The sequence below is a fragment of the Syngnathus typhle genome, linkage group LG5 (assembly GCF_033458585.1).
Source record: "Syngnathus typhle isolate RoL2023-S1 ecotype Sweden linkage group LG5, RoL_Styp_1.0, whole genome shotgun sequence".
In the NCBI taxonomy this organism is placed as follows: Eukaryota; Metazoa; Chordata; class Actinopteri; order Syngnathiformes; family Syngnathidae; genus Syngnathus; species Syngnathus typhle.
In genome coordinates, this window is record NC_083742.1 from 4,334,956 (window position 1) to 4,351,814 (window position 16,859).

General features: G+C 42.0%; 1 protein-coding gene across 4 annotated transcripts in view; it reads right to left on the reverse strand.

Moving 5' to 3' along the window:
- The window catches only part of zfr (zinc finger RNA binding protein), a 90,366-nt gene that overhangs the window by 28,471 nt on the left and 45,036 nt on the right, over positions 1 to 16,859 (reverse strand). For all 4 annotated transcript variants that reach the window (XR_009714344.1, XM_061277598.1, XM_061277600.1 and 1 more), the window contains exons 7-10: positions 11,249 to 11,449; positions 10,638 to 10,938; positions 4,659 to 4,840; positions 2,157 to 2,276 (exon numbers count right to left, since the gene is read on the reverse strand). Coding sequence is in view for 3 of the 4 variants with exons in the window: in XM_061277598.1 (XP_061133582.1) it covers positions 2,157 to 2,276; positions 4,659 to 4,840; positions 10,638 to 10,938; positions 11,249 to 11,449 (804 nt within the window). In the remaining variant the exon portion in view is untranslated. The remainder of the gene's footprint in view (positions 1 to 2,156; positions 2,277 to 4,658; positions 4,841 to 10,637; positions 10,939 to 11,248; positions 11,450 to 16,859) is intronic.

Genomic DNA, 16,859 nt, shown 5'->3' on the forward strand with positions numbered 1-16,859 from the left:
AACCAAGTATAAACGATTTTTTAAAATGTATTATTCATTTATCTATTTATTAGTAATTGTTTATTTATTATTTATTAAATTTTATTAATAAAACTCACCATTACGTTGAATTAGAGGGAGCGCTGAGCTTGTTTCTCAGAAACGAGCCGGTCCCATCTAGGCGTAATTGGCAATGACACCCGAAGAGGTTAAGGTTTGTCTTTTAATGCAGGATGCTTGGTCGCCATGTGCCGAAGCAGTTTTGAAGGCTTCATTGCCTCGTTAGCTAGCATGTCGCCACATATTATGCAGAGTGGGCTTGGCGCGTCAGTCACCTGTGGCGATAAATCCATATTTTAAGTAGGACTCCAAAAATGTTCTTTTAAATGCAGCTTTCTTTTTCTTAGAAATCGTAGCCTCTTCTTCCGTCTCCTCATTGGGCTTTTTTCCCTTTTCGAAGAAGCTTTCCAAACATCTCTGTTTCGTGCTCATTTTTGCTTGCTTCGCGGGCTCGACTGAGGTGAAATGTCACGTGGCCGAGACGAGCGTCTTGACTTTCTTTCATAGTTTGGGTGGGGGGGGCGACTTATACTGAGGAAAAAGTGAAACCGCGATAAACGTACCGCGATGTAGCATGGGATTATTGTAATTTGAACTGCAAGTGACGTCAGCGGCACGGCGGTTGTTTACATAAAGGACAAAGGATTCGATCACGGGATGACGAAGATGACGAAAGGCCCCACGTACTACCGGCATCATTAGCGGCTTTGTTTGTAAGTGACACGGAGGACGAAGAGTTTGAAGGATTTAATGATTTGGAGTGACACAGAAGGTTTGAAAAACTATTATGGCTTTTACGCACGCCCGGTCCTACTCTATGGAGCTCTCTTTCACCTCCGTGGATGGAAGTCGGGGGCCGGTGCTCGGCCAGGTGGCTGTCCGGGGACGGTGGATGGGGCTTGGACATGGCTTTTACGCACGCCCAGTCCTATTCTATGGAGCTCTCTTCCACCTCCGTGGCTGGAAGTGCCACCTCCGGGGATGGAAGTCCACGCCGCCACACCCCTGGAAGTCCACGCCGGTGCTTGGGGCCGTGTGGCTGCGAACTATTTATGTTAGTTATTTGATATATTATATTTCGTGTAGCAACTTGTGTATGTTTTTATCGTTAAAGTTCATTAGTTGTTGGCTCGTTGAACTATTGTTTTGTTAAATAAAGAGACGTTTACCAAACCCACGTCTTTCCTGGTACTTTGTTAACGCTAGAATATACTAGTTATATACTAGATCTGTGGAATAACAACGAGGCTGATGTCAGCGGCGCACGTGCAGCGCTGTTGACAAAGGATGAGGAATTTGATCGATGGATTTAATGATTTGGAGTGACACAGAGGGTTTGATAATATTGTTGTTTATATGATAGTTATTTGATATATAGTTTATATATCATTATATGGGTCTGTGGAGTATTTAGAACTGCAACTCACGACGAGTCCAACGTCAGCGGCGTGGCGCATACGCGGCATCGTTTACATAAGACGATCGATGGATTTAATGGATTGGAGTGACAAATGGTTTTATAAACGTGTTGTTTATGTAATAGTTATTTGAATAACTCTGAATGTTACGTCAGGCCCGTTCTCGGCTCTTCGTTTGTGTTTATGTCACGTTAGCTTACCTATCGTTTAGCCTGTTGTTGCTCGTTCATGTCTGTTCTTGGTGTTGGATTTTGTCGAATACATTTCCCCCAAAATGCTACTTATACTCCGGAGCGACTTATATATATATTTTTTTTCAATTTATTGTGCATTTCATGGCTAATGCGACGTATATTCCGGAGCGACTTTTAGTCCGAAAAATACGGTAAATTCTTACTCATTTTAGCTTTGCGGGATCGACTGGGGAAACTCATCACGTGACCGGAACGTGCCTCTTGACCTGAATTAATTGATCGTCGATAAAAAATCTATATTTTTTTTCTCCTGTGCGGCTTGGCGGCCCGGTACGAAGTGACCCACGGACCGGTACCGGTCCGCAGCCCGGTGGTCGGAGACCTATGGTGTAAGAAACGCGCCCAAGTACAATAGGGGACGAGGTTATTATTTTGCATTTAATTTATACATTGGACGTAAACTTTGAGGGTTTAAGGATGGAGAATAAAAGGGAAAGAAACAGACCTTGTATTGCAGGCGATGCCTCCGTCCCTTTAAATGCATTTCTTTTGCATTTGGATCGTTGAAACTACATTCACAGAGCTTGCAATGGAAGCGGATCACTTTGCCGTCATCATTTCGGACCTAGAAATCAGTTGTACATATTCAAGTTGATACAGTTGAAACCAGAAGTTTACATACGCTAATTAACACAGGTACTTTTTCCTCTATCACTGTCTGACAACACTTCTGTTGTAGGGCAAATTGGATTACCATAATTAGTTTTACTTGCTAAATGCAGGGATAATTAGTGAAGGCTTAAATATTTCCTTGCTTTCTTCATAATTCTAATTTTAAAAATAATATCATTACTATTTGATACAAGTGCCTTTAAACAGTTTGGCTTGGATCAAACGTTTTGGATAACCTTTCACAAGCCTCCCACAATAGATGGCACAAATTGTGGTTCATTACTTCTTTTTCACTGCCCAAAAAATTCCAATAGGATTGATAGCCACACCTAAACACTGACTGTATCCTTAAGCCAGTTTGTAACCAGTATGGCAGTATGCTTCGAATCAATGTTTGCGACCAAGCTTTAACTCCCTGGTTGATGTCTTGTGACTTCAGAAGGCGGAGGCCTTCACACTTATTCGACACTTACTTGTTATTCGACACCATTCACTTTATGAGTGTGAAGGCGAATTTTCTCGCGGGCCGCATTGTAGTCATAGCTTCTTTCGGAGGGCCATTATGAATAATAAATAAATGTATGAGCACCTAGTATTATATACAGTAAAAGCTACAAAACAAACTGACAAATAACTCGTTTTCAAACTGGTAAAAACTGGTCGAATATTAAAAAAAAAACACTATTAAAAGTGAAGACAATTTGCAATTCTAGTAATGACACGAACTTGATGCACAATTTGTCTTCGTGGGCCACATAAAATGATATCTGGCCCCCGGGCCTTGAGTTTGACACCTGTGTTCTACACCATTCATTTTATTAGTGTGAAGGCGAAGGCCTGTACAAGAAGGCCACCTGCTGAGAGGACTGAGGTCCTTTGGTGTGTGCAGGGCTCTCTTCAGGACCTTCTATGAGTCTGTGGTGGCCTCAGCCATCCTCTACGCTGTGGTTCGCTGGGGTGGGGGCAGTACAGACAGGGAGAGCCTGAATAAGATGGTCAGGAGAGCGAGCTCTGTCCTGGGCTGTCCCCTGGACTCCATTGAGGTTGTGGGTGAGAGGAGGACATTAATTACCGTTTTTTTCCGTGTATAATGCGCGAAATTTAACAAATTTATTGTCCTAAAATAGACGCATCCTGGGCATCCATAACACCTCAGCAATGCCACAGGTTTATTGCCTCCATGCCACACCGCATTGGTTGCAGTAATCCGTGCAAAAGGATTCCCAACAAAGTGCTGAGTGCATTAATAGACATTTTCAAATGTTTGATTTTGTTTTTCTGTTATAAATCTTTATTTTTAACTTGGTCTGAGGAAATGTTCTAATATTTTGAGATAGGACATTTGAGTTTTCTTAAGCTATATGCCATAATCAGCAATATTAAAATAATAAAAGGCTTGCAATATTTCAGTTGATTTGTAATGAATCCAGAATGTATGACATGTCTGTTTTTTTAATTGCATTACAGAAAATAAAGAACTTTATCACAATATTCAAATTTTCTGAGACAGACCTGTATTGTTTTTTCCTCATACCATCTACATTTTGCGAAGTGGACCACTCACTCCTTGAGCAAAAAACCTCACAACATGATCCTGCCACCTCTGTATTTTACAGCTGGGATGGGGTTCTCAAGCTTACCGGCTTCAACAAGCTGCTTTAAGGTATTTTCTTTGAGGTATTTTGCCCGTTCTTGGGTTCATACAAACAATACAAACGCACTTTTCTCTCTGGAATACAGAAACTATCTCCTTCCTGAGTGGTATGATGGATGGGATTTCCCATACTTGTGTATAATTATTTCAACAGATGAACATGGATCTGGAAATCTCACCCAAGGGGAAGAGACTATCCACAATTCTCTTCCTGATATCTTGGCTGCTTTCTTTGTACTTTCCCATTATGTTGCACAAACAAACCGTGTGCCTTCAAACACAACCACAGGTGTGTCTCGAACTCAAATGTAGAAAGTTACATCTTTTTTCACAAATTGTTTAACAGGCATAGTAACTTTACAAACAAACCGTGTGCTTCAGGTGTGCCTTCAAACACAGCCACAGGTGTGTCTCTAACTCTTGCATCTTGTTTTCACAAATTGTTTAAAAGGCATAGTAACTTTAGTGTAAACTTACAAATGAAATGAAACTGATTTCCTAATTGACCTACAAGAAAAGTTTAGTATGGCTTTTATGTCATGTCCGAGAGATGGGAAAAAGACAACCATTTTTATTGTAGTGCATGTCAAACCCGAGGGTTTTAATTATATTTTCATTAAATCTCATTGTTCTTTATATACTTGACCTTGATTGGCCATGGACAATTCAATCAAAGCTGACCTCTTCAACATAGTCATGTCCAACAGGTTGGACATCACTCTGCAGTGCAGCCAGGGTCGATGCAGATAGAGATTCTGAAACCTCTGTATTGACATCTACAGCAGCTGAGGAGGACATTGCAGTCTTGGGGGTCTCGCCTTTGCACTCTTCAGTCTTCACTGTGGTTTGCAATTTAGTACCACCTGCATTCAAAGCATGTAAACATTATGGTTTAAAATCATACACCACTAACGTTTGAAGTTACAAATCTAGTGTATATTCGCCTAAATAAACAGACCACTCAACTTTTCATTAGATACTTGTAATAAAATGCCTTTTAGACATCTTTCAGACAAAAAGCGATATTCTAATAATATTGCTAAAAAATGTAGTCATCTTGCATTCGAAGATAAAAGCTACCGTTTTTTCCATGCATAATGTGCAGAATTTAACTAATTTATTGTCCTAAAATCTGGGGTGCGCATTATGCATGGGTACAACAATTTTTGAAGAAAATCTCCCTCGAAATAAAACTTGAAATTACACCTGTCTTCTTGTTTGTTGTCAATCACGCATCACATTCAGCCATCCTGCCCAACACACTTAATCAGTAAAATTCACAATTGACGACATTGTTTGATGCGATGGTGCAATCCTTGATGGTGTGTTATTGTCAAATATTGTTTGTTTTTTAATCTCCATCGCAAACCGGATATCATACGGAGGCCGCCATTACAGATGCCCGGAACGGATGCGCAAGACACGTCACCTATATAAAGAGCGAGACTTCAGTTCTCTACCTAAATGCGTATTACAGGTAATATTTTATTTCACAACACTTTGCCTTGTTCCTTTCTTCTCAGCTGTTCACTTCAAACACGCTCCATACGAACACAATGCTCTCATATCAGATGCTCGCTCGATCACCTGCTCGTTTGCTGTCACAATGTACCCTGCACAAATCCGAAACATTTCTTCGCTGTCGAGTTTGCTAGCGCATGCGCAGTGATACTGACCGGCAGAATAACATCCGCTTGTTCCCAAAGATGATATTTTTTCTGAAATAATTTTACGTTTACGGACTTAAGAGTCAAAATTTGGGTGCGTATTATACATGGGTACAGGCTTTTTTCCAGCATCGACATGCCATTTTTTGGGTGCGTATTATGCACTGTGGCGCATTATGCATGGAAAAACACGGTAGGGTTAGTGTGATATATGCTTGCAATATCTATTCTTAGCTTATCTTATTCCATACAGTCAGTTACTCTAAAGCAGGGGTCACCAAACTACGGCCCGCGGGCCGGATACGACCCACGGGACTGTTTAATCCGGCCCGCCAACCCTGAACAAATTGTATTAAACTGGGTCATTTTGCCTGCAATGACTGCGTTTCCCCAGTAGATGGGGAAGCGCTCGCCTGCGCATTTACTACCAGAAGCCGTGTCAGAAAGCTCGGTGCACACTCACAAGTGCGTGTACGGACATGGCGCACCGCGCTCTATTTGTATCAGTCCCGAATTTAGAGCGTGGGCTGTGACAGCATTCTTGTAATTCGCGCGCTGAGCTTTCAGATGCAGTTTTGCGCTAAAGCCACCCACAAACCTTCCCCTGGAATCCTTCCATTAAAATGAGTCGCCCAAGGAAAAGCAAGGTGGACACAGTGCCGAGCGTTTAAAAGAGAGTGGCCAATTTGGCTCGACGTACGCGACGTGACGTTCAGCCACATGAACGTCAACATCAACCCGTCACAGATCGAGGTAAACGGACCAACACCTCGGATCTCGCCTAAGAATTGCCACAACAAATTTTACTCCAGACTATGACGCACTAGCAAACTTTAACAAAAAAGACAGCGGTGTCTACAAGCCTACTGGAACCTACAAAAGGATTATAAGGAAGGAACACAAGAACTTTAAGCGACTGCTCATATGTCAGAGAGATTCTGCTCTGACAACTGAGCTGAACTTTTGTATCTGTTAAAATTGTGCATGGCACAACAGAAAGTAAATGTTCCATGTTTTTTTTTCTATGAAGAACCCAGAGAGAGTTATTTAGTTATTATTTATTTCCTGTTTTTTCTGTGAAGAACTCAGAGAGGGTTATTTAGTTATTTATTTCATTAATAGTGTTATTATTTGTTTCCTGACTTTTTTTCTGTAAAGAACCTGGAAAGGGTTATTAAACAACCATTATTTGGTTATGTGTGGCTTTCTGGAAAACAATAAATTTTTTAAGCTCCCCTACGATCGTCACACTTTTTCTGTTACAAACTGACACCGGCCCCCCCATCAGAGAAGGGAAAGGTTATGTGGCCCTCACAGGAAAAACTTTGGGGACCCCTGCTCTAAAGAATTAAAGTGAGCATTAAAAAAAAAAAATTCAGGAGTGGCTGGGTAGTTAGATGCTTTGCAATAATGATTTGTATTATGAGTTAGATGCTTTGCAATTATGTATTGTATTATGAGTTACATTGAAATATTACATACAACACATTAAATTGATAAATATTTACTAAGCCAAATAATTTGAAAATACAGTAATCCCTCGCTACATCGCGGTTCGTTTATTGCGGTTTCACTACATCGCGGTTTTGTTTTCCAAATTAAAAAATAATTAAAATTCAAAATAAAACTTCTAATGTGGGGAATTATGGCATGAAAGTTGCCCACACCAGCAGAAGGCAGGCAATGCCTACACAATTGCAGTGCGTACACTTGTACCTTTTTATAAAAAAAATGTTAAGAGTTCTAAAATATTTACATACATATTTATAGTGTTGTACCTTGTTATAGAAAAAAAATTATAATAATGAAAGAGTTTTAAAAACATTTGCAGTATGTACACTTGTACCTTGTTATAAAAAAAATTATAATAATAAAAGCTGATCTAAAACCATATTTACAGTTTAAGAATTCTCCATATTATGTTATTCAGTTGTACTTTGATTTGAGGTAGGGCGCTTAATTTTGAAGGCCGTTTTCAGGCGATACCACTTCCTGTTTCACATTTGTGTTACAGTGGTACAGCAGTCATTGACGATATAAGTGGGTCTCCTAACAAGAGAAATGAATGATCACATACAGTGCCTTGCGAAAGTATTTGGCCCCCTTGAACCTTTCAACATTTTAGGCTTCAAACAAAGTTATAAAAGTTTAATTTTTTGTCAAGAATCAACAACAAGTGGGACACAATTGTGAAGTGGAACAAAATTTATTGAATAATTTAAACTTTAACAAATAAAAAACTGAAAAGTGGGCACTATGAAATGTGCCGAAATGTTCAGGTTCAAGGGGGCCGATTACTTTCGCAAGGCACTGTATGTGTAACCTTTAGGACAATGTAGTATTGCTCCAAATGTTAGTTTACATTCGTTTAGAGCAGGGGTCACCAAACTACGGCCCGCGGGCCGGATACGGCCCACGGGACCGTTTAATCCGGCCCGCCAACCCTGAACAAATTGTATTAAACTTTTTTTTTTTTGCTCATTTTGCCTGCAATGACTGCGTTTGCCCAGTAGATGGGGAAGCGCTCGCCTGCGCATTTACTACCGGAAGCCGTGTCAGAAAGCTCGGTGCACACTCACAAGTGCGTGTACGGACATGGCGCACTCGCGCTCTATTTGTATCAGTCCCGAATTTAGAGCGTGGGCTGTGACGACAGCATTCTTGTAATTTGCGCACTGAGCTTTCAGATGCAGTTTTGCGCTAAAGCCACCCACAAACCTTCCCCTGGAATCCTTCCATTAAAATGAGTGGCCCGAAGAAAAGAAGTGAGTGCCGAATGTTAAAAAAGAGTGGCCAATTTGGCTCGACGTACGCGACGTGACGTTCAGCCACATGAACGTCAACATCTACCCGTCAAAGATCGAGGTAAACGGACCAACACCTCGAATCTCGCCTAAGAATTGCCACAACAAATTTTACTCCAGACTATGACGCACTATCAAACTTTAACAAAAAAGACAGCGGTGTCTACAAGCCTACTGGAACCTACAAAATGATTATAAGGGAGGAACACAAGAACTTTAAGAGACTGCTCATATGTGTCAGAGAGGTTCTGCTCTGACAACTGAGCTGAACTTTTATCTGTTAAGATTGTGCATGGCACAACAGAAAGTTAATGTTCCATGGTTTTTTTTCTATGAAGAATCCAGAGAGAGTTATTTAGTTATTATTTATTTCCAGTTTTTTCTGTGAAGAACTCAGAGAGGGTTATTTAGTTATTATTTATTTCATTAATAGTGTTATTATTTGTTTCCTGACTTTTTTTCTGTATAGAACCTGGAAAGGGTTATTAAATAACCGTTATTTGGTTATGTGTGGCTTTCTGGAAAACAATAAATTTTTTAAGCTCCCCTACGATCGTCACACTTTTTCTGTTACAAACTGACACCGGCCCGCCATCAGAGAAGGGAAAGGTTATGTGGCCCTCACAGGAAAAAGTTTGGGGACCCCTGGTTTAGAGGTCCGTTTTCGCGTGTTAGCACAATCGCGAATTAGCATCTTTCCGCGAACCCGTTAGCCTGCCCAGTACTTTTTGTTACACAAACACACGTACAATATTTATATTTTCAATATTTATACACAATTTTCTGTATGTTATTTATACTATTAATGTATTATTTACATGTTTGAAACAATTATTTAATGTTCTAATAATAAAATATGCACTTAAATGGTTTCATATAGATTTATTGACAAAAGATTTACATTAGATTTCGCTTATCGCGGGTGGTTTTTGGAACCAATTATCCGCGATAAACGAGGGATTATTGCACCACGCTTCTCAATTGAGCTCTGAAAACTATGTACCAAACCTTTTGTCAAACATTTTACAGTACTATTCTGAAAATTTGTCCAAAATATTTAATGAAATCTTACATTTATACTTAAATTTGATATTAACGCTTTTTGTATAGTATTTCATCAATATTAATTGATGAAATTAATTAATTTAATTAATTAATTGTAGCATTGTTGTGGCCTGAAGCTATTATAATTAATTAGCAGGGAATAAATAATAAGAATTTAAAAAAAAAAACCATTTTGACGCATGAAAAAAGTATTTAAATAAATTCCATGATTTTAACAGCTTTTGTCCTCACAAAGGTCGCGCAGGTGTGCTGGAGTAGGCTCCAGGTATCCCAGCTGACTTTGGGCAGTAGGCGGGAGTAACCCTGAATTCTGTGCTAGCCAATCCCAGTGCTCACAGAACAACCATCTAACCTAAGGACAAGTGCTCCATTAACGTTTTTGGAATGTGGCAGGAAACCAGATTACCCAGAGAAAACCCACATAGGCACAGGGAATGCATGCAAACTCCACAAAGGAAGGCCAGAGGCTGGAATCAAATCAGACTTCTGCACTGAGAGGCGGACGTGCGTCATTAAATCACAAAACGTAATTTCTTTAGGTATTTCGATCTCTTTGTATGTCTTGACATGTGAAGAAATTGAGAATAAAGCAGACTTTGACTACATGTTAAATATTGAAATAAGCATTGATATCACAATATTAAACACCATTATTGTGTGTTTTCCCAATATCGTGCAGCTAGACCTACACATAGCCTATTTTGAGTAAAATATATTTCCAAAGCTTGAGGAACCAATGCTGTACAGACCACACCACCTCGTTTTTCAGTAAAGCGTCTGTTTTTTGCAGCACATAATTTCCAGAATATGACTTCTTTTGGATTCTGATGATCACTACAATATTTTTGTTCATTCGCTGTCCATCCAGTAAACAAATGACCCCACCCAGCTTTGGAACATTCCACTACATTGCTCTAATGTGTCAAAGTAATCTTGTGATGTCAAACAAATCCAGCAAAATAAAGGAATTAGTCTAGGGGAGTGCTTGTACAATACATAATACGAAAATGTGTTTAAAAAAAAGCGTAAGACTTGTTATTGCAATACGGTAACTCATTCAGACTGAAATTTGTTGGCAACTAACCTAGCAAAAAAACCTTCTCAGTTACTTCAGTTTCACTCACCAACAAAATTAATCTTGGTGGTGTTGACTTTCTTTCCAGGCGTGGTAGAGTTGGAAGCAGACAAATTGCTCACAAGTTGGTTCTTGGCACCAATTGCGCTGACCAGGCTGACAGGTTTTAGGTATGCAGTACCGGATGAAGAAGCAGCCACACCAAGAGAGCTGGTGCTGGTAGAGGAACTGTTTAATGTTGAAGTGATGGTTTTGCTTGGGGCAGATGTGGTTGAAGATGAACTTTGAGTCACCATGCTGGGTTCAGTGGAGGGAATTGGCTTTCCAAGTTTGGTATGAAGCTTCAAAACCTGTAAAAAATAAAAATCACCCTTGAGACACTAGTAATTGTGCCAAATCAACATCCAGCATTAAATATCAGATTGACCGGCAGCTTCAGTCACACTAACCAGCCATCTTAATTCTAAATCCAACAACCTCATTTTACTAATGCAATACTGTGTGGTCTAAAAGAAGGCAATAACAAATTTAGGTCTTCGTAAGGATGATTATGAACTATTTTTGACCTACGTTATAATCTTAAGTGTTACAAACATCATTAAAATATAATGATAAACATTCGTTTGGTGATACAAGGCAACGACCCAAATATTCCCATACCTTCTGATGTTTGGCCCCCCGAATATGGGCAGCATAAGCATCTGCACCAGTGCAGGAAACATCACAAAGCTCACAGCGGAGTTGATTTTGAGAACTTCGGGCCAATAACCCACTACCGCTGCTACTGTTACTGTTTTGCGAAACCTTGAGTGCTGCTTCCTTCTTTTTGTGCTTCTGGCCTTCCAGGTGTTCCTTGTAAGTCTGGAAAATGTCAGAAATACAACAAATAGTTTTACTTGAGACCATTATCATTTTGCCACATGCTGATTGAACAATGGTGCTTTGCTTTGAAGACATTGTGATTATATTTATGATTTAAAACTGATCCCCAATGTCATGATTCAGTCAAAATAGCCCACAATCAAGAATTAAGGCACACTAAGCACACCCATTTTGTGCAAATTGTTGGCTGCTACACTAAATATATATATTTTATTTTATATATTTTTTTAAACCCATCTGTGTGCCTTCTTCCTTGGCAAATGTAATAAATATGAAAACTGTTCGGACCATTCATTTTTGCTGCGGTTCGATTCACTTGTGGGTTCGCAGAATTACGCGAAACTCTACCTGCCCTGATTTAATACATTGGTGAAACGATATGCACTACCCACTCTGTGGTATGGATACTGCTGGGGCCTGTATTTCCCCACCCCTGGGGATCAATAAATAAATAAATAAATAAATAAAGATAAGTGGCACTGCTAACAGTTATTTGTGAAGAGGAAAAAAGGTGTATAGAGTGTCTGTTTCTACATTAATGAACGTTGGTGTACTGATGTCACGGTGTTTAAAGAGTTTTGCAGCCCTCTCCTAGAAACACTTTTCATAAACTGCCGGCCGTTCTATTCAGCGCGGGAGTTCTCCTCGGTCGTCATGGCGGCTGTTTACATTCATTCCACCACACGCACGTGCGAGTGAAGCCACGCAGATGCTCGCTGACCAGGTAACAGACATGGAGAAACCTCTACCAAATTCACTAATCATTGTTCTGGGTGATCTCAACAGGGCGAACCTCGCACACGAACTCCCCAGATACAGACAGCACGTAACGTGTCCCACCGAGGGGCACAGACTGGACCACTGCTACACCGTGATCAAGGATGCATACTACTCTGCGTCTCGTGCAGCTTTAGGACTCTCGGACCACTGTCTAGTTCATCTGATCCCGGCCTACAGGCAGAAACTAAAAACCTCTAAGCTTGTGGTGAGGCCTGTGAGGAAGTGGACAGTGGAGTCAAGGCAGGACCTCCAAGCCTGCTTTGACTGCACCGATTGGGGAGTTTTCGAAGCTGCAACTTCAGACTTACATGAACTCACTGACACTGTCACATCATACATCCGTTTTTGTGAGGATCTGTGTGTGCAGACTAAGACCTTCTGCACGTACAAAGCCAGGAGGTGTTACGGGGAGAACCTGAAGAGACACCTCTCTGCCAATCCTGATCCCTCAACAGTGTGGAAAGGTCTGCAGAGCATCATGGGCTACAAGAAACGAACCTCCCGTCCTGTGGAGAGCCCAAGGCTTGCTAACCAGCTAAACAAGTTCTACTGCAGGTTTGATCGGTCCTCCCACACAACGGGACTTCCTGGAGCACAATCTACATACTCACCTCTCCCCACAACTGGTCTGTCCACACCTCTATCATCGTTGTCACCCACTCTCTCTCTTGCAGAGGCCGCGCCCGCATTCCAGATCCGCGAGGAGGAAGTGCGCCAGATGTTCCGGAGACAAAAGACCAGGAAGGCACCGGGCCCAGACGGCGTGTCACCTTCCTGCTTGAAAGTCTGCGCTGAGCAGCTGGCACCCACCTTTGCACGTCGTCACCGTGGGATGGGGGAAACGTAATTTCGATTTCTTTGTGTGTCTTGGCATGAAGGAATTGACAATAAAGCTGACTCTGAGCTTCAACTGTTCTCTGGAGCTGTGTGAGGTGCCCTCGTGCTTCAAGAGCTCCACCATCGTTCCAGTGGTCAAGAAGCCCGCCATCACAGGTTTGAATGACTATAGACCCGTCGCACTGACATCTGTGGTCATGACATCTTTCGAGAGGTTAGTGCTGAACCACCTGAAGGAGGTCACGGGCCTCCTGCTTGACCCCCTCCAGTTTCCCTACCGGGCAAACAGGTCAGTGGATGATGCGGTCAACATGGGACTGCACTACATCCTGCACCACCTGGACACCCCAGGAACGTACGCCAGGATCCCGTTTGTGGACTTCAGCTCGGCGTTCAACACCATCGCTCCTGACATCTTCCAACTGAAGCTCATCCAGCTTGCGATGCCTGCCTCTACCTGTCAGTGGATCACCAGCTTCCTGACCAACAGGAGACAGCGTGTGAGGCTGGGGGGCATCACATCTGACACCCGGACCACAAATACTGGAGCCCCCCAGGGGTGCGTCCTCTCCCCACTGCTCTTCTCTCTCTACACCAATGATTTCTCCTCAGGTGACTCCCCTGCGAAGCTCCTGAAGTATGCAGACGACACCACTATCATCGGACTGATCCAGGACGGTGATGAGACTGCGTACAGACGGGAGGTGGAGCGGCTGGTCCACTGGTGCAGCCAAAACCATCTGGAGCTGAACCCGCTCAACCGTGGGGATGACAGTGGATTTCAGGAGAGACCCTTCACCACTTTTACCCCTCACTATCCGCAGTAATAGTTCCTGGGAACCACAATCTCTCGGGACCTGAAATGGACCGGCCACATAGACTCTGTCCGGAAGAAGGCCCAGCAAAGGCTGTACTTCCTGAGACAGCTCAAGAAGTTCAACCTGCCGTGAGAGTTTCTGAAGACCTTCTACACTGCCATCATCCAGTCTATCCTCTGCACCTCCATCACTGTCTGGTTTGGATCGGCCTCCAAACAAGACAAGCACAGACTGCAACGGACAATCAGGACTGCAGAAAAAATCATTGGAATCAACCTCCCATCTATCCAAGACTTGTACCTGTCCAGGACCAGGAAACGTGCAAGAAACATCTCTACAGACCCTTCTCACCCAGGTTGCAGTCTGTTTGAACTACTCCCCTCCAGATGGCGTTACAGAGCTCGGTACGCCAAAACCAGCAGACACAGAGACAGCTTCTTCCCCCAGGCTGTTGCTCTGATGAACTCACACCACTCTTAGAGTCTCAGAGTCATTACTGTGCAATAACATCCTGCTCTCCACACCTTTTTTGAATTTGTCTACACTGTTTGTACTGTATCCTCTCTGCATCCATTGCAGCCTGGTCATCCTGGATAAGGGACCTTCCCATCTGTGGTCTCTTCTCAAGGTTTCTCATTTCCCCTAGCTGGAGTTTTGAGTTTTTCCTTGCCCTTTTGGGAGTTTAAGATCAGGGGATGTTTGAGAATATTTGCCATTTTTCACATGTCCTGAGTGTTGTTAGTCACCTAAATGTTGAACAGAGGGTGTGATTTACCGAAGTCAAATTCCTTGTTTGGCACGCTCAAACATGGCGAATAAAAACTCTTGAATCTTGAATGTTATTTGTGAAGAGGAAAAAAGGTGTATAGAGTGTATGTTTGCCTGCATGAGTGGAAGAGTCATTTGTGCTTGAAGGTATGACTATTTTAGGATTATACAGGTCTGCTATAATTTTGGATTATGATCACAACTGGCAAAAACAAGTTGTTTACAACAGTGTGCTACAAAGTACAGTACAGACTGAGCTGTATTTGTCATGGGTGGTTGAGTCAGTTCCTAATGATACACGCATAATAAAATGATGTAGCTCAGACCTGGGCCTAATATGGTCTGCTGACCATTTCTTTTGAAGTACTTATGAGCACGGTTGCTTTTACATTGAGCTCCAGAGACATACAGTGCCTTGCGAAAGTATTCCGCACCCTTGAACCTTTCAACATTTCGCCACATTTCAGGCTTCAAACATAAAGATATAAAATTTTATTTTTTTGTCAAGAATCAACAAGTGGGACACAATCGTGAAGTGGAACGAAATTTATTGGATAATTTAAACTTTTTTAACAAATAAAAAACTGAAAAGTGGGGCGTGCCATATTATTCGACCCCTTTACTTTCAGTGAAGCAAAGTCACTCCAAAAGTTCAGTGAGGATTTTTGAATGATCCAATGTTGTCCTAAATGACTGATGATGATAAATAGAATGCACCTGTGTGTAATCAAGTCTCCGTATAAATCAGTGCTTCTCAAATAGTGGGGCGCGTGTGACCCTGGGGAACAGGCTTTTTTTTTGGGTAGTACTAGAATAAAGTGTACCGTTTTTTTCCGTGTATAGTGCGCAAAATTTAACTAATTTATTGTCCTAAAATCTGGGGTGCGCATTATACATGGGTACAAAAACATTTTAAATTTTTTTTTTTTTTTTTTTTTTCTTTTTTTTTAAGTCCCAATGATCGTCACACACGTAGGGAGGCAATGGGTCCCATTTTTATAGTCTTTGGTATGGTCTTAACTAGGCTGGATGTAATTTTTTTTGTTGGCGTTGATTTCTCCGACTGCCCGTAAACGCACCACCGCGCTCCGTGCGCGCACGGGACAGCAAACGAGCAGGTGATCGAGCAAGCGTCTGATACGAGAGCATTGCGGTCGCATAGAGCGTGTTTGAAGTGAACAGCAGAGAAGAAAGGAACAAGGCAAAGTGTTGTGAAATAAAATGCACAGAACGGACGCGCAAGACACGTCAGCTATATAAAGAGCGAGAGTTGTTTTCTTCCTATTAGTTTCAATTCACAGTTTAATTAGCAGTTTCAATCAGCAAATAACAAAATGCGTATTACAGGTAATATTTTATTTCACAACACTTTGCCTTGTTCCTTTGGTCTCTGCTGTTCATCCTAAAACACAAAGGCGCTCTTTAAGCAATGCGACAGTGAGCGCCCGGCGCGCTGCGGTTGCGCGACCGCACCAAATTAAGCTCCCTGCGCAGTGCGCACTGAGGTCCACTTAAATTTTAGAAAGTACATCAGGACTTTAAAAATATCTTCTAGATTTCAGCGACGGCTCTGTCACACTAATGCGACCAGCGCGGTGCAGTTGGGCGGTCGGCGGCGCGCTACGGTTGAGCGTTCTCTCTCGCGCTCTCTCTCTCGCTCTCGCACACACGCACACGCGCACACACGCAAACCGGATATCATACGGAGGCCGCCATTACAGATGCGCAGAACGGATGCGCAAGACACGTCAGCTATATAAAGAGCGAGAGTTCAGTTCTCTACCTAAATCCGTATTACAGGTAATATTTTATTTCACAACACTTTGCCTTGTTCCTTTCTTCTCTGCTGTTCACTTCAAACACGCTCCATGCGACCGCAATGCTCTCGTATCAGACAAGGCTTGCTCGATCACCTGCTCGTTTGCTGTCCCGTGCGCGCATGGAGCGCGGTGGTGCGTTTACGGGCAGTCGGAGAAATCAACGCCAACAAAAAAAATTACATCCAGCCTAGTTAAGACCATACCAAAGACTATAAAAATGGGACCCATTGCCTCCCTGCGTGTGTGACGATCATTGGGACTTAAAAAAAAAAAAAAAAAAAATAAATAATTTTTTTTTTAAAAAAATTCATAAAAATTGGGTGCGTATTATACATGGGTACAAGCTTTTTTCCAGCATCAGCATGC